We start from the raw sequence: 25,682 nt of genomic DNA on the forward strand, positions 1-25,682 counted from the left end.
TGACAGCTTTGTAGTATACCTTGAAATCTGGGATTGTGATGCCTACTCTAGTTTTGTTCTTCTTTCTCAAGATTGCTTTGGCTATTTGGGGTCTTTCATGAGTCCACACAAATTTCAGTATTATTTGTTCTAGTTCTGTGAAAAGTGCTGTTAGTGTTTTGATAGGGATTGCATTCAACCTGTAAATTGCTTTTGGTATTATGAATATTTTAACAATATTTTTTCTTCCAATCCATGAGCATGGAATATCTTTCCATTTCTTTGTGTTATCTTAAACTTCTTTCAACAATGTTTTACAGTTTTTAGATTACAAGTCTTTTACCTCCTTGGTTAAGTTTATTCCTAGGTGTTTTATTATTTTTGGTGCAATCATAATTGTTCTGTTAACTTCTCTTTTTGTTGCCTCATTATCTTGTATCCTGTGACCTTATGAAATACATTTATCAGTTCTAGTAGCTTTTTGGTGGAATATGTAGAGTTTTCTATATATAATATCATGTCATCTGTGTATTTTTTATTCCTCTGCTCTTCCTTTACTGCTTTCTTTCATATTAGATATCTTCTATGTTCTTTTTTAATTCCTCTAGTGCCTTCTAAATTATATTTTTTGACTTCTTTTCTGAGTGGTTGTTGAAGGGATTACACTATATATCTTAACTTATCAGATGCTGTTTCAGATTTATACTATGTTAATTCCTGCTAGTATCCTTATAATTGTTGTATTAAATTCTAGTTCAGACTTCTTACTTATATCTGTATTGATTAAATCTCTGACCATCATTTCTTCCTGTTATTTCTTTCTTTCTTTCTTTAAATAAAATTTTTTTAATTTAAGAAAATTAAATAAAGGAAGCTAGGTACCAGGGGTGCTTTGGTCTTCTTGTAAGGAGAGTCTCGACAGAAAAAAGAAAAAAAGAATTAAAAAATTTTTAAAAAATAATAATAAAATAAAATTAAAAAATTTGCTCTTTCTGTATCCAAAAAGAAAAAACAACAAAATCAGAAGCAAAAAAAAACCCAAAATAAAACAACAACCGCAACAACAACAAAACCAAACAAATAAATAAATGAAGTTAGATCGAGTTTCCCCTAACCCTGAAAATTTGCAGCACTCTATGAGCAGTAGATTAAGTGCATGGAAGGGATTTGTGCTGGTCTTCTGTGGGAGGGGCTTATTGCTCTGATTCTCAGGCTGACTTGCCGTAGTGGAGATGTGCCCAGAAGGTACAGGGGGGCCGGGATTGGTGTAAACTCTCCATTTTCCACTTGGTGACGCTGGTTACTCACTGGACTCACTGGGGTCCATGAGTGTTGGTGGGCTAATGGTGAAAATGGCATCACCCTGCTGTCTAGTTGGAGCAGGAAGTTTGTACCTTCACAAACACATGATCAATCACCCCTCCTGTGTCTCAGGCTTCGGTCAGCTTCCCACCTTCACTCTGTTTCCCAGCTGTCCACCTGCCAGGTGGCACCTCCCTCCAGAGTTTTATTTCAGACATGGCTGTGTTTCAAAACCCCACACTTCAGAGACCCCTATGGCTCAGACCCAGTCTGATTCTCTAGGGAAGGGTCTTGTCTGTGGTCAGGGTACTGGCTGTGGAGAGTGTTCTGCTAATCTTCAGGTCATTTTCTGGGTTATTTACACTAATGTGAGTGTTAACTAGTTGTATCTGTGGGATAAGATGAGCTTAGGATCTTCCTACTCTGCCATTTTCCCCAGAACTTGTCTCCTGTCTTCTTTTACACCTTTTTGACAGATGTAACATAATAAGATAATTGAAAAATAATAAAATAATGATGACTCATTTCACATTATATCTAGGTATCGTATCAGTCTTCTTGTCTTCTTATTAATCTAGTATTGTTTAGCATCACTGAGAATAATGAGTAATGCTGACATAATTTTTTGGATGATAAAACAGAAAAATTTTTCAAGAGATGGGAAATAAGATCATTATCAGTTTATAATATATCTTAGATTTTTAAAAGAATCCAGTGGACCTATGTAGTAATTATAAGGAAAAAATAGTATTTTATTTGCCTAAATAAGTAAGACCTCTCTTTGTATTTTGGAAGGTTTATAAGAAATAATTTTAAAAGACATGAAAAATCAATACTTATAAATAGAACTCAAAAAATAAACTCAAAAACTAAAATTAGGTCCAATGAGTCCTGATGGTATACTGAGGATTAAAGAATATTAAATATACAGCTATCATAGCAAACCATGATTTCATAAATATTATTTAAGATAAATTAAACTTGTAAAACATCAGTTGATCAGGACTTCCAAAATGGAAATGGCTTCACATAATTTGTCCAGGCAAGCCACTAAAAAACTAAACTAACCAAAAATGGCAACATCAACTTGCCCTGGGGGCGGGAGAGGGGGCTAATCAGAATTCAGAATTGTTACAATATATATATCCATAATGTCCAGTTTTGACAAAATATTATGAAACATGGACAGAAACAGGATAGTGTGACCCTTGTACAGAAAAATAACAACAACCACAACCAAGTAATAAAACTACATTTAGATGGCCTAGATGAAGGCAACAAAGACTTCAAAGCAGCTATTATAAATATCTTCAAACAACTAACTTAACCATGCTTACTAATTAAAGGAAAGTATGATGACAATGACTCATCAAATAAGGAATATAAATAAGGAGATAAAAATTATATTAAAAATGGAAATTCTGAAGTTGAAAAGTACAATAGATAAAATGGAAAATTCACTAGAGGGGCTCAACTATAGATGTGAGAAGAAGAAAGAATCAATGAACTTGATGATAAGTCATTAAAAATTATTCAATCTGAAGAACTAATGAAAAAAAAGGAAAAATAAACAGATCTTCTGAGATACTATTAAGCACACCAACATGCATATAATGAGAGCACCAGAAGGAAAGGAAAGAAAGGGGAAAAAGTGTTCAAGAAATAATGACTGAAATTTCCCAAATATGGAAAATATTAATCTATATCTCCCAAGTTCAATGAACTCCAAGTAGGAAAACCAAAATAGAGTCGTATCTAAATATATCACAGTAAAACTGTTGAAAGTCAAAGAGAAAACCTTGAAAGTAATGAATAAAAATGATTTATCACATAGAAGAGAATTCCAATAACATGAACAACTAACTTCTTATCAGAAAGAATGGAGTTCAAATGATAGTAGATAACATATTTAAAGTACTTCAAAAAAATTTGTTAGCCAAGAACACTCTAACCAGCAAAACTATCTTTCAAAAATGAAGAGCACGTAAAGATACTCTAAGATAAAGAAAGACAGAGCAGACCTACCTTAAAAAAAAATTCTAAAGGAATTCTTTAAGGTGCAAGGAAATGACACTAGATTGTAATTTAATCCATATGAAAAAAAAAATGCTGGCAAAGAAAATTAAGCATTAACTATAAAAGACAGCATAATTACATACGTCTTTTCCCTTCTTTTTGAAATTAATTTTAAAACAACAGGATAAAGCAATATTTATAAAATTGAATTGTGGGTCCTACAGCATATAGAGACATATATTTGACAATAATAATACAAAGAGGAAAGGAGCAAGCAAGGAAGTGACATGAGATGGTAACTTGAGTCTACAGGAAGAAATGAAAAGTACCAAAAATGATATAAGAAGATTAATACAAAAACTTTGTATAGTTTTCTGGTTTCTTCTTAGTTTCTTAAAAAGGTATAAAATTATGTAAATCAACAATTACAACACTATAGTGTTATATCTGTAACGTATATAAATGTGATATATATAACACTAAACGTACAAAGGAAGGGGGAGAGAATAGAATGGAGCAAATTTTGTATATCTCACTGGAATTAACATAGAATAAATCTGAAATAGAATTTGATAAGTTAAGATATATAGTGTAATCCCTTAAGCAACCACTCAGAAAAGAAGTCAAAAAATATAACTTGGAAGTCGTTAGAGGAATTAAAAAAGAACATAGAAAATATCTAATATGAAAGAAAGCAGTAAAGGAAGAGCAGAGGAATAAAAAATACATGAGACATATAGAAAACCACTAGTAAAATGGCAGAAGTAAATCTGACTATATTAATAGAAACATTAAGTGTGAATCAACTAAACAATCTAATCAAAGGCAAAGATTATCAGACTAGATTTAAAAATACAAAAATAAACAAGATACAACTAGATTCAAAGAAACAAATAGGCTAAAAGGCAAAAGTTGGAAAAAGATATACCGTGAAAACAGTAACTGTAGAAGAACCAGAATAGTATGCTAATAGCAGACAAAATGGACTGTGACACACATACATGTTACTAAGGACCCTTTTATAATGATAATATGTTATGACAGTGCATCAGAAATATATAATAATTATAAACACATGTTCATAGCAAGAAGACCCAAAATTACATGAAGCAAACTGGCAGAATAGAAGAAAGAAAAGTTAAAGAAAAATATTGAAGAAATAAGGATAGAAATAGTTTTCAATTACATAAAAAATCACAAACTTGCTACGTGAATTATTAGAGTTTGAGAAATTCCACATCATAACACACTACAGCCATATGTCTTTCAAATTTCAAATTCACTCAGTATTGTTGTATGCTGACATTTGGGACATAAGTCTCTTCCACTAATTTACACATTTTAATCTTTCCCTCTCCTAAATAGTTTAATCTTTCCCTCTCCTAATAGTTTAAACACTTCTCACTGAAGTGTTTAAAAAAGGTTTCATATTCTCCTTCATCCTTATTCATTTGTTTATTTCAGGTAGGCAGCATACAAAGTTGAAAGGAAACAGCCTAAATTTAAAAACTGGTTAAAGCCTTGCTTCTGTTACTTACTACCTCACAACTTTTGCCAAGTGTTCTGTGTGGATCTTAGCATTTTTATCTTTAAAATGTGGTAGGATGAGGGGTGCCTGGGTGGCTCAGTCGGTTAAATGTCCAACTTCGGCTCAGGTCATGATCTTGTGGTTCACGAGCCCCGCATCAGACTCTGTGCTGACAACTCAGAGCCTGGAACCTGCTTTGTGGATTCTGTGTCCCTCTCTGCCTCTCCCCTGCTCGTACTCTGTCTCTTTCTCTCTCAAAAATAAATAAAATGTTAAAAAACAATTTTTTTAATGTGGTAGGATGAGATGATCTGAGGTCCCTTACGCTTGTAATTCTGAGCCTGATGGGAACTGTTTTCACCAAGCTCACCATTAGGAAGGTCAGCAGGATCCAGATTGCTCAGTCTGAGCTAGAGAGCTCTACCTCACTCTTCACTAGGGTACAATTTCAGTTTCTAGAAAGACTTCTGAGAGTGCTTAACATTTCTACAGAATTCAGTAGTTTAAGTTGGAACATTTAATAAAGCACATTCACCATTGGGTATAATAACTGGATTCTATTCTGGAACATTTTCAGCGCTCCTGTTTAGGTCCTACTGTGCCTTATGGTATGATCTGCACTCCTCACATCTGCAACTGGCAGATGCCACAACTTATATATAAATTCCCTGTGAAAACCTGATCCTGCCTAGGTTTTGGATCAGTGTATACCAAATTGGGCATGACTATTCAGGCACCCTAGAGAAACAGTTAAAAACCACCATTGTAACTTTAAGGCTAGAAACAAAACTCTTTAAATTTATAATATTCAAGAGTTTCTTAAGAAATGTCAAATTTAAAAGCTCCCAGTTCAAGTGAGACCTTTCATGTAGCTGCATGCTTATGGATGTGAAATTTTCTATATACGGGAAGGAAACAAGTAGTACATTCAAACTGCATCATTTAAAGAAAATTCATAAAGGGAACATTTACAAAGACACAGGCTGGTTTTAGGAAACCATTGAGGGTTAGTGCAGTACTCCAGAGCTGGAGTCTGTGGAGGGTAGTTACCACTGTATACTGAAAAGGACAGGAAGGAGTATTGACCAGAACCATAGAGAGTAGCTGTATAAAAAAGGCTGCCAATTAGGAGCTGAAGCTTTGGGAGAGGGACACAGACAACCATGGTGACCTGGCAGAGAGGTAGCCTGAGGAATAAATATCCTGTCTTTGTTCTCCTCCCTCCTTCCGATATCCTGCCATTGCTCCCCTTCTGCCCAAACCAATCCAGGGTTTGAAGGACAAGAGAATGCAGTAAATGCTATCCACATCCCTGAGCATCTTGGAGCCCAGAACAGTGTAGTGAAGGAGGGAGAATAGATCTAGAGGAACAAATGGAAAAAGTCCTACAACTCCTAAAGATGCAGGGTGGGGGGCAGGTGGGCAATCCAAACAATTGTGAGGTTACTTCACCCAAGGTCAGGATGAGGGTGAGGCAAACATAGTACCTAAGATGCAAAATCTACACTCTCAGGATCAGACAAATGCTCAGTCAGCCCTTGCATAGCCCATGGAGAGAGGGTGCCTCATGTCACCTAGTCCCAGCTCTGATTTCACCTAGAGACTTGGAGTTGTTTGCCATAGAATTAAGAACGGGAATGTATTATCTTTTAATCTGTAAGCAGAGAAAAACATTTTGTTAAAAGATTTAAAAATACCTGTTTGGGCCTTTTCCAAGGAAGGGGCAGATAACATCCTACTCATACATGAATGCCCAGAGGCTGATGTGCTTAATGGTCTGGCACTGTTATTGAGTGATGGATTTTTTAAATTATTTTGTGCAGGTGTGTCATTGATTCCAACGGTACATTTTTTCACGTCTTAACATATCTAAAGTCAAGATGTGTCTTGTAGTCAATGGTGTCAGAAATACAATTAGCAGCATGTTTCTTCTTAGAAACACATAAAGTAATAGTGTGCTTTATAATTGATGGCACCTTTGATTCGATGAAATTCAGTGTAAGTACTTTGAGGATGTATCCAGTTTAACACATTTTTTATATCTATCACAATATCTAGCATGTAATAATGGTCATGATATATCTTCAAACATGATTTCATGAACGAATGAAAGAAGTCAGGGAAGAAAGGAGTTAATGAAAGGGTTCACCCATCCTAGTTGATACATACTTTTAGGGCTTAGAGAGTGTGGTGTCAAGAAAAATATCAGTTCATATGCAATAGTTGTTTAAGCTGTCATCATGATCTTGCAGAATGATAGACTGGAAAGGCCTGAATGTTGCATTGGCCATGAGCATTCACTTAACTCTCATTATTTCATTTTCTGCCAAATTGATGCTAATTCTGTTCCCATGCTGTGCACTTTCTGCAATCTTCATGGTAATTTGAAAACCAGTGTTATAGCAGATCTTTACCCATTCCTTTAGTCTTCCTCTTTCTCATCTGCTCTAAGACAACTTCTTCCCAATGGCACTTTCATTCATTCTTCCCTCACACCCCTGATTTTAACCTTTTCATTGTGAAATAAAAGTGCAATTTTTCGATGCATAGCAGTAACCATGAATTCTTTTCCTTTTTAGAGTTTAAACATTTAATTTCATTTCAACACAGGCCTGAATGCAAGCCTGTGCCTCAGCCTCATTGTTAATAGCAGCTGGTTTGGTCAGAAAAGAACATTATTTTTCTAGTGATGTACTTTAATCCCTCTCAGCAAGAAACTAAAATTATTTTCTTCTCTTTTGATGAGTCATGCAATATCAGCTTCCTAGCTTACCCATTATCTCTCCCTGTCAATTTCCCTTTTAAAAATAAGATATTTATTCATTTTTAGCAAAAAGCAAGATAATGCAACATTAAGACTAGTGTTTCTGGTTTAACTTTTCTTGGAATAAACAAAAGATGTTTTTATTTACAAAGTAAATAGGTGTCTATGACAAAGTTGGGCACTAACTGTTAACAGCATCACATGTTAACCTTCCAAAGGCCATCACATGGCCTTCCAAAGTGATAAGTAAGCACCCCCACCCCAAAGGAGAGTAAGATTTCAGTTGTTTGTAGAGGTTATGGATCACAATCTATTTCCAAATGTGGGCTAAAGTAATGGTTTGGGCAACCATTATTTATCCCAAAGCTATTTCAATTTCTATTTTAATGATTTATTAGTGTTGGTGAAACGATCTTCTTTGGCTATTTTTTCATGTTAAGTATACGTGGTTAATAATTCTCTACCATCTGTAGGATGTTGGTGATAGATAGCCAGAAGCAACAGACTTACTGGTAAAAAATTATTGCAGAACCCAGTTGCAAGTGCTTTTTAATGACTAACTTACACAAATGGGTAATATATTTTTTATTTTTAATTACTAAAATGTATAGTGTTACATTGACAACTTCAGATCTTCTTCCCAACCTCCATATGCTTTAGATAATACATGAATATTACCTACTGCATATTATAACACTCCATAAGCATTCACTACATGTTGGCTGCTACTATTATAATTTTACATCTCCAGCTGCCTTTTTACCTTCTGCCTCCCTAACTTCCATGCTCCATGGTGCCTTCTCTCAGACTCTTGGTGCCCTTTTGCCATTGGGATTTTGTTCTCACCTCTTTCTGTTCTCAGGAATAAATCTGATCTACTCCCTTGCATCTTGTATGAATACAACCCTGAATATTACATCTCCCAAGTTTTTTGCCTTTAGGTCTAATCTTCGATGGGGAATGAAGAGCTTTATCCAGTGCTAAGGAAATTTAGGCATTAGAAATTATAGAAGGTCATGATGTGGGGAGGTAGCCTTGTCAAAACAACTTGTAGATTACCTGCCCTACTAACAAGTAAAGTCATTTGGGGATGAAGAGTTCAGAACCAACTATTGGAATTGTACCTTTCTCATCACTTGTGCTGTGGATAAACATCCATAGGTTTTGCAAAGTTTTGTTACCCTTTTAGGATTACCTCCAGGACATTATTCCACCTAAATGTCTCCTAGTCATCATTCACTTTGGCTGAGTCGCCTTTGCTCCTGAATGATTGCATAGAGAATTTTATGTTTCCTTAAATGTACGTTCCATGTGTTTACTTTCATTGTCAAAGTTCATTCTTGGTTTTTGTAGATGATGTCTCATGGAGAGAATACGTTCCTTGCATCCAGATAACACATTCCCATCCAGGCCCCTTCCCACTGAAGCCAGAACATGTGAAAAACTAGATACCATATGTTTTCACTCTTATGTGGATCCTGAGAAACTTAACAGAAGACCATGGGGAAGGGGAAGGGGAAAAAAATTTAGGGAGAGAGCCAAACCATAAGAGACTCTTAAAAACTGATGGGGTGCCTGGGTGGCTCAGTCGGTTGGGCGTCCGACTTCGGCTCAGGTCATGATCTCCCGGTCTGTGAGTTCGAGCCCCGCGTCGGGCTCTGTGCTGACAGCTCAGAGCCTCGAACCTGTTTCGGATTCTGTGTCTCCCTCTCTCTCTGACCCTCTCCCGTTCATGCTCTGTCTCTCTCTGTCTCAAAAATAAATAAACGTTAAAAAAAAATTTTTTAAAAACTGAGAATAAACTGAGGATTGATGGGGCGTGGGAGGGAGGTGAGGGTGGGTGATGGGCATTGAGGAGGGCACCTGTTGGGATGAGCACTGGGTGTTGTATGGAAACCAGTTTGACAATAAATTTCATATTAAAAAAAAAATGACAGCACTTCAGATCAACATTGCACACCAGGGATGCTCTTTAATGGAGAGCTGGGATCAGGCCACCGTTACACCTGGAGTTCTTTTTTTTTTTTTTTTTTTTTTAATTTTTTATTTTTTTAAATTTACATCCAAATTAGTTACCATACAGTGCAACAATGCTTTCAGGAGTAGATTCCTTAGTGCCCTTACCCATTTAGCCCATCCCCCCTCCCACAACCCCTCCAGTAACCCTTAGTTTGTTCTCCATATGTATGAGTCTCTTCTGTTTTGTCTCCCACCCTGTTTTTATATTATTTTTCCCTTCCCTTATGTTCATCTGTTTTGTCTCTTAAAGTCCTCATATGAGTGAAGTCATATGATTTTTGTCTTTCTCTGACTAATTTCACTTAGCATAATGCCTTCCAGTTCCATCCACATAGTTACAAATGGCAAGATTTCATTCTTTTTCATTGCCGAGTAATACTCCATTGTACATATATACCACATCTTCATTATCCATTCATCCATCGATGGACGTTTGGGCTCTTTCCATACTTTGGCTATTGTTGATAGTGCTGCTATAAACATGGGGGTGCATGTGTCCCTTTGAAACAGCACACCTGTATCCCTTGGATAAATGCCTAGTAGTGCAATTGCTGGGTCGTAGGGTAGTTCTATTTGTAGTTTTTTGAGGAACCTCCCTACTGTTTTCCAGAGTGGCTGCACCAGCTTGCATTGCCACCAACAATGCAAAAGAGATCCTCTTTCTCCACATCCTGGCCAACATCTGTTGTTGCCTGAGGTGTTAATGTTAGCCATTCTGACAGGTGTAAGGTGGTATCTTATTGTGGTTTTGATTTGTATTTCCCTGATGATGAGTGATGTGGAGTATTTTTTCATGTGTCGGTTGGCCATCTGGATGTCTTCTTCGGAGAGGTGTCTATGCATGTCTGTTGCCCATTTCTTCACTGGGTTATTTGTTTTTTGGGGATTGAGTTTTATCAGTTCTTTATAGATTTTGGATACTAACCCTTTATCTGATATGTCATTTGCAAATATCTTCTCCTATTCTGTCGGTTGCCTTTTAGTTTTGCTGATTGTTTCCTTCGCTGTGCAAAAGCTTTTTATTTTGATGAGGTCCCAATAGTTCATTTTTGCTTTTTTTTTCCCTTGTCTCCGGAGACGTGTTGAGTAAGAAGTTGCTGCGGCCAAGATCAAAGAGGTTTTTGCCTGCTTTCTCCTCGAGGATTTTGATGGCTTCCTGTCTTACATTTAGGTCTTTCATCCATTTTGAGTTTATCTTTGTGTCTGGTGTAAGAAAGCGGTCCAGGTTCATTCTTCTGCATGTCACTGTCTAGTTTTCCCAGCACTACTTGCTGAAGAGACTGTCTTTATTCCATTAGATAGTCTTTCCTGCTTTGTCAAAGATCAGTTGGCCATACATTCGTGGGTCCATTTCTGGGTTCTCTATTCTGTTCCATTGAACTGAGTGTCTGTTCTTGTGCCAGTACCATACTGTCTTGATGATTATAGCTTTGTAGTATAGCTTGAAGTCTGGGATTGTGATGCCTCCTGCTTTGGTTTTCTTTTTCAAGATTGCTTTGGCTATTCCGGGTCTTTTCTGGTTCCATACAAATTTTAGGATTATTTGTTCTAGCTCTGTGAAGAATGCTGGTGTTATTTTGATAGGGAACACCTGGAGTTCTTAATAGCTTGGGATGGTGTTGAGTGAGACAAGGAGATGCACTTTTGATACTGTCACATGAGCCGTTTGAGAAGTAACCACAACAGTTTATGATGTGGGCAACAGAGGCACAAGGAGATGGCAGATAAAATTAAATTTCCTTATAACCTGCAGCCCACTGACAAATACTTGAGGCTGGCTGAGTATAACATTTCTCCAGGAAAACTTCCTACTGTCTTCATGTTAATGCTTTGCTAGGTGGAAAAACAACCTTCTGCTTGAGGCTAGCTAGGCCTCCAGTATCCTTGAGTCTTCTTTAGCATATGAAAGTCCCTTTGGAAACTTCCCTTTGACTTTACCATTCCCAGCTCCCAAGTATGTGATCAGTCTCTCTTCACAGTCCCGGGGCAGCTCTTTCTGCCCACAGGTCCTGTACTGTGCTTTAATAAAATCACCTTTTTTTGCACCAAAAGATGTCTCAAGAATTCTTTCTTGACCCTCATCTCCAAATCCCCATCACTCCAAAACCACATCAGTTTCTAGGTTTTAAGTTTTCTGCTTCTCATTCAGACCCTTAACAGTCTGGGATTTATTTTCAACCACTTTTAGTTTCACACCAACGTAGAAAGCAGACTCCTGTAACAACCTCATATTCAGTAATAAAATGTCTTGTTTTCCCCATAGTCTTCAGTTTGACATCAAGAAGATGCTCCACCCGGTAACACATGAGAATTTAAATAAGCTAATCCACTTGAAAAGATAGCTCTTCTGGGGAATGTGCCCTTGGCTCTGATAAATCCCTAATTGCCCAAGCAGGGCACCCTGAAGTGAAGCCTAAGGACAGGAAGTCCAGATGACTTGATAAGCTATTGTATCTATCTTCCCACCAAAGGATGTCAGTGTGCTTGTGGTTTAGGTCAAAAGAAATTAGTCTGAGGATTCAGTCTCAATCCAGGTTATGGTTGACTGTTATCTGTAGCCTGAAATTAGCTTACATCTTGGCAGAACTAAGTACTCCAAGCTCAGAGGAAGTCTTGCCAAACTTAAAGAACAGGATGTAGATCTGCATTTGTGTCTGTGACATATACTTGTTTATTGGTGTTTATTTCTCAAAGAACATAATTTTTCCAGCATACTTACATATTCCCAAATGTATTTCTAAATTGTCAGACATTACAAACACTGGCCCCACAGCTCATCCACACATCCAGAGCACACCTACTCTAATCTCTCTTTACACTGTAAATAAGCCTTCACTGGAACCCGAATCACAAGGAAAACCTACTTTAAGCTCAGGTGAGGAAAGGTAAAACATAACTGTGATGCTGGAGTTATTCAGTTACATCTTCATCCAGAGGGCCTAAGTAGCAATGACAACAACATCAACAATTACCTCAACAACAGTAGCAGCTACTGCTCCTGAGTACTTTCTAGTTATAGTCCTGTGCTGAGCCCCTTGAGTGCATTTTCTCACAAGCACGCTGGAATAGTTACTATTCATATTCCATTTTATGGAAAAGGAAACTGGGGCATAGCTTCTTGGCTACAGTCACAGAGTAAATGGTGGAACTAGCTAGTCAGGGCATCTAACTCCTGGTGATTATGCTATAAGCCTCTAGTTAGCTGTTACCCAGTATTTTCAGTAAACTGTGTCAGCAAAAAGTTAAAGAGAGACCAGACCCTTCTTTACTCTGGTCAGCCTGATAAAGACCCATCCATAATCTCTGGGAGAAAATAAAAGTCATGTGGGCAACCTCTGGACACCAAGACAGCAATGTCACATGAACCCTTGATCTAGCCATTTTCAATTTGGTAATCAGACATGTCCCAGGTGTGGGAAAATGCAACCTAGGAGAACATACAGGGAACCAACAGATGACAGTGTGTCCATGCACTGGTGGAAACCCAGAGGGGCAGCTCCGCTCTCAGCAGCATCCCCAGGCTTGAAGCTTACTCTTCAATAGGGGTTCACAGTCATATCACATGCTTCGTGTCCCCAACCTGGGGAACTTCCTTTTCTTCCTTCACTTCACTGGCAGATATGTCATCTTGTCACTTCCCAAATTTAAAATTCCAGTTGCCTCCCAGTACACATTAACCTTTGTATTCTAAAACCACTCTTCTGATGTATAAAATCATCTACCCAGTCTTTGGCCAAGAGAGTCTCTATTACACCTCTGATATAATTCCTCATAATTTGTCTGAAAGCAAACAAGGAGTGAAGGGCTGTTATTTTTCCTGATACTGAGCCCGCATTGACTACATTTGGGCATCTCCCATATGGGACTGTCCCATGTAGTGCATATTAATCCACACCGAAATTTTCTACATCTATTGCCACAAACTTCATTCAGAAAGTGTTCACTTCTTTCCAAGGTTATGATAAATTACTCTCCTGAGCCTCTTTCCTACCAGCCTCTCTGTAAATAAGATGCCCAAACTGTCTGCAGATACCAAACGTGACACACCCTTCTCCAGCTTCCATTCACATTCCTAGTCCACTGATCTTGACCTTGAAACCCGTTATACCTCCTTTATTCCTTGGACTTTACTGTTTGGTCTCAACCTCCACTTCAGACAGCAAACAGCCAAAACTCTTAAAGGGGAGGGCTTTTTTTTTTTTTTTTTTTTTTTTTTTTGAGCTGGTAACAATATATAGAGCTAACCTTGCTTCACTCACAATAGATCTGCTCAGGCCCTACTGACTCTGAGCTTGTTTCAACTTTCTAACAGGATGCACCTCAGGGAAAATTCCCTCTCCTACTTCTCCTGTAATATGGTTAACATTAGGGGTAAACAGTTCTGGTGTCCTGAGAGGAAACTCAGAAACATTTCAATACTTTCCTCTCCTTCACTACACAGTTTTTCACGTGCTACCACCACCCCTCCAAGTACACATCTGTCAAATCTACCTCTTCTCCACCACACTCTCTCCCTTTAGACTCTAATGGACTCTTGGGTGGACTATTTCAGTAGTCTACTACTAAATGACCTTCATGCCTCCAGTTTCTTAATCTCACAATTTTGCCACTAGTGATTTTTCTAGAACATGAATCTATTTCAACCTCTACTGCCTATAGGAAACAAAAACAAAAGCAAAAACAACAACAACAACAAACCACTTTCTTAGCATAGCATTCAAGGCCCTTTTTAATTGTCCTGAAATTACTTTCTGACCTCACCTGCCCACCTCATCACAGGTAATGCTTGTAGTGTAGCCATACAGTGCTATTTACCATGTCTCAAACCTACTTGGTACTTTTAAACTTCTATGCCTTTGTCCATGCTGTGCCCTCAGCCTGGAGTGCCCTCTCCCAAATTCCTTTTCTCTTACCATTAAACTTATCCTTTCTGTTGTGTTGGTCCAAGCCTATTGATAGTGATGCTATGGGCTAGGAATGCCTGAGGCACACACCTGGCTGTATTACTCATAGAGAAGATCCCACAGACATTTTCTCCACCAGGGCCAGTGTTGTGGCTGGACCAGCCCTTGTGGTTTTCATCATGATTACAAGATGCCTACACTTCAGCAAAAACCATCAGGGAACTTTGAGGAATGAGATTTATTATCATGAGTCCTGGACAGTATATACTTGGCATGCTTGGGGCCATGCAGCAAGGTTGTGGGCACACAGAGAGAAAGAGCATGGACCTGGACCTCTGCCTTTATTAAGGTCCAAGGGTGGGGTATCTAGGTGTTCACTTGTTCACTCTTTAGTGGCTAATGTAAAGGAAAGAGCAGGAATTAGGGTGTGGGAAATCAGAAGTGGGATCACTCAAGTGGTCAGTCATCTAGGTTACCCAGGGCTTTTCTGAAAGAGGAAATTTTATGCGTGGGACAGCTGAATTCCCTATCTGGTTGTTTAGCTAGTAGCTGTATCATACAGCTGGCAGTATGTTTATTCAAGATGGATATACTTTGAAATGGATGCCTCAGCAAACAAAAGCTTGATGTCAGTCACTCACACTACAGTCAAAAAGCTTAGTGTCAGGCACTTATACAGCATTCACTTTTCAATACCCTACTCCTCTGTGAAATGTACCCAACCTCTCTATATCCTGTCTTGGTTGGGCTATTTGTTGTGTGTTCAAATAACTCTGTGTACAATGCTTATTTCACTGTACCATAGCTCTTTGTTTCCAGTGTCTGTCTCCCTGTTAGATCTTGGACCGCTGATAGCAGGAATCCTGTCATTCACCCTTATATCCTAGCATATGTCATTTATAGGATACCTATTCTCAACCCTAACCTATATTATATTTATCATTCAATGTAGGATACATCAATTTTTTTTCCTATTAATAACAAGAACAATAAGAACATTAGCTTATGTTTCATGAGAGCTTTGTAGGTAGCAGTCAATATTTTACACACTTTATATGTATTAACTCATTTTATCCTTATATTAGTCCATAGTGTAGATATATACTTATCTCCATTCATAACCAAGAAAACTGAGATTTAGAGGGGTTAAGTTATTTGTCCCTAAGTTATAAATTAGTAAATGATAGAAATGAAATTTGAACTCATATAGCCTGGCTCCACACTCCCAACTCCTAACTATTGTGCCACATTGAAATAGCAAAATGAACCAAGGTGAGTTTTTTCATTTACTTTAGTTCATTTTCTTATTTCCCCAAAACAAATATAAAATGTATGAGTGATTAATTAGATTAATTTGGGTCATACACAAGCTCCACTAATATTTACTCAAGTGATATAGGATGGGGGTGGTGATTCTGGGTGGTACCAGATTTTGGCCCCTGTGTGATGTTCTTCCAGCTACACAATAGTCCCCAAACCTCTGGGGGTGTCTTGAAGACTCCTCCATTGTCCCAGTCACTCTTCCCTTACTGAAAATGTCATTTTTTACACTTAGTCATCAAACACAATTCTTAGAGAAAATCGTATCTCCTCCCCCACCACCCAGCCCCTGTCAACAGGAGGTTCAAAAGAACCAAAATTGCACCTAGGACCATTGGGATTCACACAATAAGACTAAGCCCTAGTAATATTTCACTGCCTTTCTGGAGGTGCTAAGTGATAAGGATCAGAATGGATTTTGTTGACTTTAATGGGAAAAGTGAGCCTTTTGTTAGTTACTCACCTTGCTTCCCCTCCAAGAAAAACCCAACTTTGGAGCATTCTTTTGGACCATGATTGGATATGGGAGCATCCTGAGATTTCAATATGTCTAATAAAATTCGCCAAAGAATGGAGGCGCGATGGGAGGGGAAGTGCATTATGGTAGTACAGAGATGTGTTTTGCTCTGAAAATGGAGCTGGATGCTCATTGAAAATGAGGAACCCGGAGTGAGATGTTTGAGAGCACAGCTGGGAATATGTGCAAAGCTCACTTTCATTTTCATTTGAATACCATAGAGGCAGCACTCAACTTGCTTAAAATTAAAAGGTACATCAAGAATGCAAAACATTGTATAAAATTTTAACCAGTCAGTCTTTTTAGTTGCTTTTTAATCTCTTATTGGTTCTTTATTTTTCTGTACTGTATTTTCATAAATGTTTTGGGGGCTGTGTGGTTGTTCATCATCCACCCCTGGCTTCCCTTTTCTACAGTTGCATGCACCTTTACAGTTAGGTATCCACCACCTGTACCTAATCTTTGTAATCACATTGTGCTTCCTTTTTCACCTTGTTTCTCTCTGCTCTTTCTGCTTGGCTCTACCCATACACTCTCTTCTCATTGCTCTTCAGACACCTTCCTTTCCTTCTTTGACCTCTGACTCCAACAGCCTACCAGTAAATTTGAAACAAATTCCAATCTGGGAAGTTTGGCCCCCCCTTAAATGAAAATAATATTTTCCTCTGAAATCTCTGTGGCTCAACTGTAGGTATTACTCTAATATATTCAAGGGTTGTCCATTGCAGAGCTGGAGACTAGAAGGTTTGATCTTGAAATTAGTGAGCAGTGAGCATGGCAGTGAGCATTGGCCTCAGGGATTTTTTTAAGTACTGATAATAATGAAAACAATAACATGGACAATAGCTGCTAACATTTCTTGAGAACAGGTACTAGGTCCTAAGGTACCAGGTCCTAAGCTAACCACTTTTATAAATATTTTCTCATTGAATCCTCACCAGAACTCTGGGGAGCATGTTCTGTTATTATCCCCATTGTTTTTTTTTTTTTTTTTAACATTTTTTATTTTATTTTTGGGACAGAGAGAGACAGAGCATGAACGGGGGAGGGGCAGAGAGAGAGGGAGACACAGAATCGGAAACAGGCTCCAGGCTCCGAGCCATCAGCCCAGAGCCTGACGCGGGGCTCGAACTCACGGACCGCGAGATGGTGACCTGGCTGAAGTCGGACGCTTAACCGACTGCGCCACCCAGGCGCCCCTGTTATTATCCCCATTGTAATGAGGAAACCAGAGCACAGTGAGTGATGCAGGTCACACAGCAGTGAGAGGCTCTTAATAGCTGGGCTTCAGTGACACCTCAGCAACCACAGGGTAGTTGTGATTCCTGGGATTCCAGCTAGGGCTGATATATCATGAAGAGCACTGGCAGGTAGAACCAGACAGGTGAACACAAGGTGGGCCAGGGTTGCAGTAGCCAGAGCAAGATGATCACAGGTGCTACAGAAAGGGTTCAGTCTGCGAGCAGAGATCAGAGTTGGAGGTACAAAGCTACTTACAATCCAAGTCAATGAAAGCAGACAGTGATGGGGAATCTGAAACAAGGTAGGGCAACAAGATGGATGGTTCATGGTGGTGATCAGAAGATTAGGGACTGTAGTGGAACGTTCAGGAAAGGAGGTAGTGCATGACAGGTACCAAGTGGTTGCCACGCTGGAGTTTAGAGGGAGGGGATTCAATCGATTGGAGACGCACTGGCAGATCTGGTGGGGCCACAGCTCAGGGACCATTTTGGGTAATGCTCAGAAATAAGGACAGGTCCGGTTACCAACCCTGGGGCACTGTATCCGGATCAGATGAACAGAAAGGGGGCTTAATACCACAGGAAAGATGCGTGCCATACACCTGTGATCTCTCACCTGGGGAGCTGCTATAAACACACATAGCACTACAAGCTGTGTGCCATGGTGTCTTCTTTCTTTTTTTTTTTAATTTTTTTAATGTTTTTATTTATTTTTGAGACAGAGAGAGACAAATCATGAGCAGGGCAGGGGGAGAGAGAGAGGGAGACACAGAATCCGAAGCAGGCTCCAGGCTCTGAGCTGTCAGCACAGAGCCCGACGCGGGGCTTGAACTCACAGACCATGAGATCATGACCTGAGCCGAAGTCGGACGCTCAACCGACTGAGCCATCCAGGCGCCCCTATGGTGTCTTCTTTCTATTAGTTTCTCAAACCCATAGTGTGTAAATGATCTTTTATACCTAAAAGTGAGTGGATTCAAGGTTAACCCTAACAGAATGTCACTTTCACACTCTGACTTGCTCTCTTGAACAAGAGAGTAAAAGACACAGATGCAGCTGGCATGTTTGTGTAACCCTGGGGATGCTGTGTGAACGTGCCACACGTGCTGATATCAGTATATTTATCTCAGTAGAGAAAAGGTAGAAAATTGCCCTCAGAGGCAATGGGGACTTGGTCTGTGGAAGTAGGGCAGAGAGTGGGGCAGGGAACAACTGTGTTTTACTGTAATCGCTTCTATAACATTTCAGTTTTATTGTTTTGTTGTGTATGTGTGCATATCTGTGTGTTGTAAACTTGAAAAAATGTATTAAATTTGACTATCAAGCAATCAGTCCCGTACTAAATTAAAAGGTAGAAGGGAGCATAGAGACCATCTGCTAATATATTGTTGCAGGCAGGAAATCTAGGCAATCTAACTGGCAGATATAAGAATTTTTAAAAGAGAAAGAATAGTAGCCAGAGACCATTTAATGTGGGCATAAAGAGGTTCATATAGTGCTTGGAAATCATCATAACACAGCGAGTATTACACTTTATGGGGCCGGTGGTGGTGCTGGGACTTCCAGGAAAGATCCAAGTATCCCCATCACATTCTGTTTAAGGAGGCAGGGAGCCAGGTAATGTATTTTAGCAGGGTTTTTATCAAATGAGGTAAAATCAAGAGAGGAAGATACTGTTCTTATGTGACTTCCCTTCATAACACATAAATTATAGTAAATGTTTTAGATTTTTCTAATTAAACCTGCCAAACTGCACACTCTCTGAGGACAGGGCCACAGCTGCCCCAGGAGGGAAGAAAGAACTTACGTAGAGTTTCTCTCTCCTCAAGCCACGGGAGATGTTTAGTCTGCTCAAGGCCAAGAAGGGCCACAGGCCTGGCCCCAGGAGCAGACTTTGGCCTTCCATGAAATGGGAGGAGGGAGGAAGCATTGTTCTTGCTCCCAGTAGAACAGCATTTCTCAGGCCTCTGAGATGCTTCTCACTGAGTCTCACATAAAACCAAAGAACTTAATCTGCTGCCATCATTCCTCAGCTCCATCTGGCTGCTGGAATAATTGAAACGAGAAACGTCTGCTTTGATTGCTGCTGGAAAGGAAAACTTAAGTTTTCGTGGAAAACCTTAGTACTGCCTCAAACAAGAAACCTTATTCGGTTTCTTGTGAAATTCGATTTCTGTCCTCTTGAGTTTTCTAGACAGGGAACCAGAAAAAGGCCCTAAATAGATGCGGCAATGGGAACTTTGGGACCCCCAGTTCAATTCATAGCCTAGATAGGTGCCAGGTAGTCCATTGAGGAGGGGGACAGGGAGAAGGGGGATCTAGGCTTACCCAGAAATAAAGCCTCCTAGGGGTCCTCAGCATCAGCCAGAGAGCTCAGAGCCATCAGAGCTTTGAATGTGGCCCGGCATCATGAGGCGGGGGGCCAGGGTGTCTCCACACCTGTCCCTCACTGGTCACAGAGGTTGGACCCAGGCCATCTGCACCACAGCGTCACTGCCTGGACCCACCTTGGAAGGCCAGGCCCTAGCTCCCCCTTCACTCTTTCTCCCTACCCCTTCCTCATTTCCTCCCTGTCTCTCACCTCTCCTAGCCTTCCACCCTCCTTGCCCCTTCTCCTGCTCCTCTCCTCCCCAGGACTTCTCTCCCCCTGCCTCCCTCCCCGTGCACTGCCTCCTTCCTCCCTTCTTTCTTTGGGAAGCCAGTGCCTTACCCATTAGGCCACAGGGTGACTCTCCCTCTCCTCTTTCTTCATCCCTACTTGTCTCTCCTCCCTGACCCCTTTCCCTCCCTCCTTTCTCATTCCCTCTTTTCTCATTCCTTCTCTCCATCTGACTTCAAATAGATAAAAGAGATCTTTCTACTCTAAGAAAATCAAAGGTTAGTCCCTACCAGAGGCTCTTCTCAGTTCACATACAATAAATAGCTACCCATTTCGCTCCCTGGTTTAGAAAGAAGAGGCTATTCATTGCCAGAAGACAGTGATTTTTTTGAAGCATCAGAAGTATTTTAAATAAGCTGTCTCTGCGCTGCTTTCCTTTCACTGGACAGCACACCTGCCAGCTGCTGGCTCCTCACCCTTCTTTCCCCTCCTCCACCTGGAGAACAGAATGGCAAGGGGGCTAAAGAAGTGTTTGCAGGGGTAGGAGTTAAAGGGAAGACCCCAAAGCTCTAGGAATTGAGGCATTCACAGGACAGGTGCTGGTGGAGCTTGGGTGGGATGTCTGAGGCCCTGAGCTGCTCCTCCTAGTCCTCCCCTAGTCTTCCCAGCCTGCCTCCAGACAGACAGAGGCCCACTCTGGAGCAGAGGAAGTTCAAACTCCAGGACCCTCAACTGCTCTGGCCCTTTTGAGGCCCTGGGAAGAAACCCAGCATTGTGTTCCCATGGTCCTATGTTTTTGCAAGATTTGCAAAAGGAATATATTTTAACCACAGTGGGGTTTGATGACTCTCTCCACTACGGTTTCCCCTCAGTCATACCTCTCCTCTGGTCTATTGGCCCTGGAGTGGGCATTTGGGGGATCCGACTCAGGGGAAGCTGAGTTGAGAATGCATTTAGTTTATATTTAGTAGGATATGTTTGTGTGGTCTGCAGTCACTTCTGTGCATGGGCAAGTTATGGCTGGCCATCCCAGTGCAGGAATGGCTTATAAGAATAGTGCCACAAGGCTGGATCAAAGTTGAGTATGTCCTACAGCGCCAGGCTTCAGAAGTCTGTGGGCAGTTGTAGAAAAACAAGGCTTGAAATGTCCTGAGCCTGAAGCTAGTCTGTGGAAAATTCTTCCAATCATGAGATGTGTAAAATTCCAAGTGGAGGATTCTGTTCTCATTGGTGCCCCCATCAAAACAGAATTCAGGAATATATTCGATGACGCAGTATATACACTGACAAGCCCACTGTGCTTTGTTTATGGGAATTGCACAAAATGAAATTTATCAGATATATTGTGTTTTCAGGGCATTAATGTGTAGCAGCACTGCACACAGCTGGCATGTCTGTAAGCAGGCATGCTTTAGTGCCTCCCAATTATCAATAATTTCGATCGATCTTGTTAGAGGAAAGACTACCTTATCTTCCTATTCTCTCTTGTACAAAATCATTGCCATATAAAGAAAGTATCAAAGTATGGAGGCAAAACTTACAGAGGAAAAAGTTATTTTAAAAGTGTGTTAGGCAGTTAATTCGAATATTAATTATTTTTATGGATTTTGAAACGTCTGTTGCATTTGCCAGATTTTTAAATCATGAAACGTTTTGTAATTTACTTTTTCTTTCCCAAAAGTCATTTCCATACCTAATTTTGTGGTCATATTTTTGTATTAATTTTTTTTTCTTTTTTATTTTTTTACTGTTTATCTATTTTGAGAGACAGAAAGAGCATGAGCAGGGGAGGGGCAGAGAGAAGGGGAGACACAGAATCCAAAGTAGGCTCTAGGCTCCAAGCTGTCAGCACAGAACCCATCATGGGGCTCGAACCCACAAACCATGAGATCTTGACCTGAGCCGAAGTCAGACGCTCAACCGACTGAGCCACCCAGACACACCGTATTACAGGCTCTTTTAAAAAGAGGCCCCCAGGTCAAATTGTTTCAGCCTCAGGCCCCAGAACCCTGAATCCTCTCTACTGGCAGCTTTGGTGAGCATCTGGACAAAGGCCTGTTCTTTTCTGTCTCCAGGAGCCTGCTCCAACCCAGCCCCCACATTCCGGGAGCAGTTTGGTCATGAGTCCTGCAGGGATAGCAGGTGGCCTTTCCTCCAGGATCTCTATTTTCAGGGCTGTGGACATTCTCAGGCTCTTACTGTTATCGAGAGACAGCAGTGAGGAACAAGAGTTGGTGCTCAATCTCACTAGCTGTGCTGAGGCCCAGCTGTACAAGTTCTCATTTTGACACGAATGCATTTGAGGTTCTTTTGATTCAGGGAGAGGTAGGATGGTTTTCTGCCAAACCTTTCCTTTAATCTGTATCATATTTGGTTCCAGTGATCTGCCACACAAAACTGTTGCGTCTCATCTGCAGCAAGGCCCTTACCAGTTTTCTCATTTCTTTAACAGAGTTGGTGTGGATCTGGATGAAGATCTGAAGGAGCCCACCTCACACCAGGCAAGTCAAAGAGGCCAATTCATAGAGTATAGAAATATAAAATGTTCTGTTCCATGGAATCTTCCATGCTTGTCCAGCATGTGGCCAAGGGGCTCAACCTAAAGGGCACTGCCTCCACTGATAAAACACACCCAATGGCTATAAAATACCTGGGAATCGATAACCTTTGTATAACCTTTAGAATGCTTAGAACTAGAATGCACTTGCACCCTCTCTGTGGCAACAAGAAGCTGGAAACTCTACAGTATAGAAGCAAGAGCATGGTTCTTGGAATGAGGTAGCCTGGAGTTCAAATCCTCTGCCTAGGGACTTGCTAGCTAGGTAATCTCAGTGAAATTTATTCAGTGCATGTCCAATGCATGTTGGGCACACATGCCCAAATGGACCTGTTTCTCCTGCACAGCTTCTCATTAATCAGGTCTAGGTGTATAGAAATATTGAAATACTGAAAATTTGCAAAAGCACAGCAAAACTGTCTAGGTGATCCATTCCTAACTTAACCACACAACCATTCGCTGCAGAGACCTGAAAATCCTTAGGGAAATTTGTTCAAAATAATGTGCTGTTCCCTCGAGTACAGGAAATGTATGCCCCAAACTCTGAACTTGAACCTGACATCGCAGTAGAATCTGCCATTGGCAATTTTACATTAGCCATTTCTAATTCAGTACTTAAAACAATTGTGTAGGAATGTTGCACCTTTTGTTGAAATTGTAAGCAGATAGACACAATAGTATAATATAAATAAGTGATGTTGCTTAATGACTCGTGTTATGATCATACCTGGATTTAAAGAGGATCCATCCCTTTTATTTTGTGATTTTTTTTTTTCTATAATGCCATCAATGAGGCACAGCTGGTTAGTGCTCCTGGGCAAAATGTTGCTACTTTCCTCGTTTACATAGACATAAAGAAGGAAGGATCCTGTGCTCTATAAAAAGGCCTGGAAAATTAAGTTGGTGATGATCCTGGCTTATTGTACTTTCAATTTTTTTTTGTACATGTGTTTCAAGGCCAGGCTGGTGCTGTTTTCTCAGACTCCATAGCCCAGGAAACACACCTCACTGCAGGAGTGAGCACAGCAGGTGTGCCAGCACACTGGGATTGGGGCCAGCTTGGTGACCTGAGAAGGGAGAATAAAGCCCATCTCCTTATACTCATGGGCTGTAATGAGTAGTTAGTAAGGTGCCATGGTGGCTGATTTTTGAAAAGCATTTTCATCTCATATAGGTCAACTAATCCATCCTCCTACCTTCAAGCAAAACTTTTATCTAAATTCTATCTTTCTCTTCTATCTTTTTCTTTAAAAGAGATAGAATAAGAAAATGCATCAAAGCAAATTCTTCATCTTTCTCTAGCTGCCTAATATTTTGAAATCACACATAATTATTAGGAAGATTACCTAGGAGCCTAACTCCTTCCTTTTACAATTTAAACATTTTATTTTAGCTCATTCACACCATTGTTAATTCAGTAATAACTCCTACCTGAAGATACTTAAACCAGTAGAAAGTAGTAGTAGTTGTTGTTGTTGTTGTTGTTGTTGTTGTTGTTGTTAGAGACATGAGATAGGGCAACTAGGTCCAGTGAAAACTGCATTGTATTTGAATCTCCAACAGTTGTTTTACCTCTTTGAGTCTCAGTTTCCCTATGTGTAAAGTGTGGTTGATAATAATGTCTACTTCTCCAGATTGGTATAACGATCAAGTGAAATTATATTTATGAAAACTACGAAACTTAATTTAGTTAAACCCTTCTCATCTTATGAAGGATTTGTGACAGCTTACCCATAGAATAAAATAATAGTAAAATATTTTAAGAGAATTTTAAAATTCAATAAATAATATTACTAACAGCAGAAAGTCAAAACCAGAGGGATAAAGAGAATCAAGAATAAGCAGATCATGAGGTCCTATATACTTGCTTAGTCAAGCCACAAGTGAACTTTGGTAGCCAAGGGGGGAAAAGAGGAAAAAATAATCACTAATATACTAAATTATTATCATTAGAGGGAAAAAGTGTACTCTCTCCTCAAGCAGTACAAAACTTCGCAGGCCACCGTTTTAAAAGATATTTCTCACTTGGGGCTTCCTGTACAGGACACATAAAGAGCTGTACAAATGTTAGCTAACTAATCTTATTATAAATTACACGGTTCCTACTGAACTTCTGCTCCTTCAAATAATTTTGTTTTTAAGAGGTGTCCTGGAAGTGTTCCTATTCATAATAATATTTGACTACCAAGGTAGCTACATTTCAGAAAGAGATTTTCTCCAAACCTTGGAATAATTCTTATCTTCCGTGTCAAGTACAGGAAACAGTGGCATTGAGCTAGAAATTAAAAAAAAAAAAAAAAAAAAAAAAAAAAAAGGCAGTGTCCATGCCGCTGCCACCTGACCTGGACAGTTTTTTTGTTTTTGCTTTTGGTGTTTTTTTTGGTACTTTCCAAACCATGTGTCAAGAACCTCTTTGCCCTCATTTTGCCTGACATCTCTTTGCTTATTATCAGCATCTGTTGCTCTGGAGGACTGAAGAGCATAAACCCTCATTCTTAGGAAGATTGCATGTTTCCACTTGGTTTGCATATATTCAATTGGGCTTGTGTTAACAAATAAGATGATTTTCGCACCAGTCAACTTCTAAAAGTAGAAGAAAAAGAGGAAGACTATTTTTACCAAAAGCTAAAAATTTTACAGTTATGGCAATTACTGATTGTATACTCTCAAAATCAGTAACAAACACACGTTATTATATTTTTTAAGGAACTTCTTCTTTCTCAGTTGGTGGACAGTAAAACAGCCTTTGGGAAATGCGAACTTCTGTCACTAACCAGCAATGTCACGATTTTCCTTTTTGCCTTGCAACAGCTTTAGAGTGTGAATGGTATTATACTTCTGCTTGTACCAGACCCAAAAGCTTTAGAAAGCATGTTCTACATACAGGTATTAAAGTTTAAATATGTACTCTATGCAAATGTGCTTCTTTGAGAAAT

The 25,682-nt window shown here is 39.6% G+C and overlaps 1 protein-coding gene across 19 annotated transcripts in view; it reads left to right on the top strand.

Annotated features, from left to right (window-relative positions):
* Window positions 1–25,682, top strand: part of SLC9A9 (solute carrier family 9 member A9) — a 763,188-nt gene that overhangs the window by 548,404 nt on the left and 189,102 nt on the right. For all 19 annotated transcript variants that reach the window (XR_006222104.1, XR_006222105.1, XR_006222099.1 and 16 more), the window contains one exon: window positions 22,642–22,690. Coding sequence is in view for 11 of the 19 variants with exons in the window: in XM_042998717.1 (XP_042854651.1) it covers window positions 22,642–22,690 (49 nt within the window). In the remaining 8 variants the exon portion in view is untranslated. The remainder of the gene's footprint in view (window positions 1–22,641; window positions 22,691–25,682) is intronic.

The sequence above is a fragment of the Panthera tigris genome, chromosome C2 (assembly GCF_018350195.1).
Source record: "Panthera tigris isolate Pti1 chromosome C2, P.tigris_Pti1_mat1.1, whole genome shotgun sequence".
Lineage (NCBI taxonomy): Eukaryota > Metazoa > Chordata > Mammalia > Carnivora > Felidae > Panthera > Panthera tigris.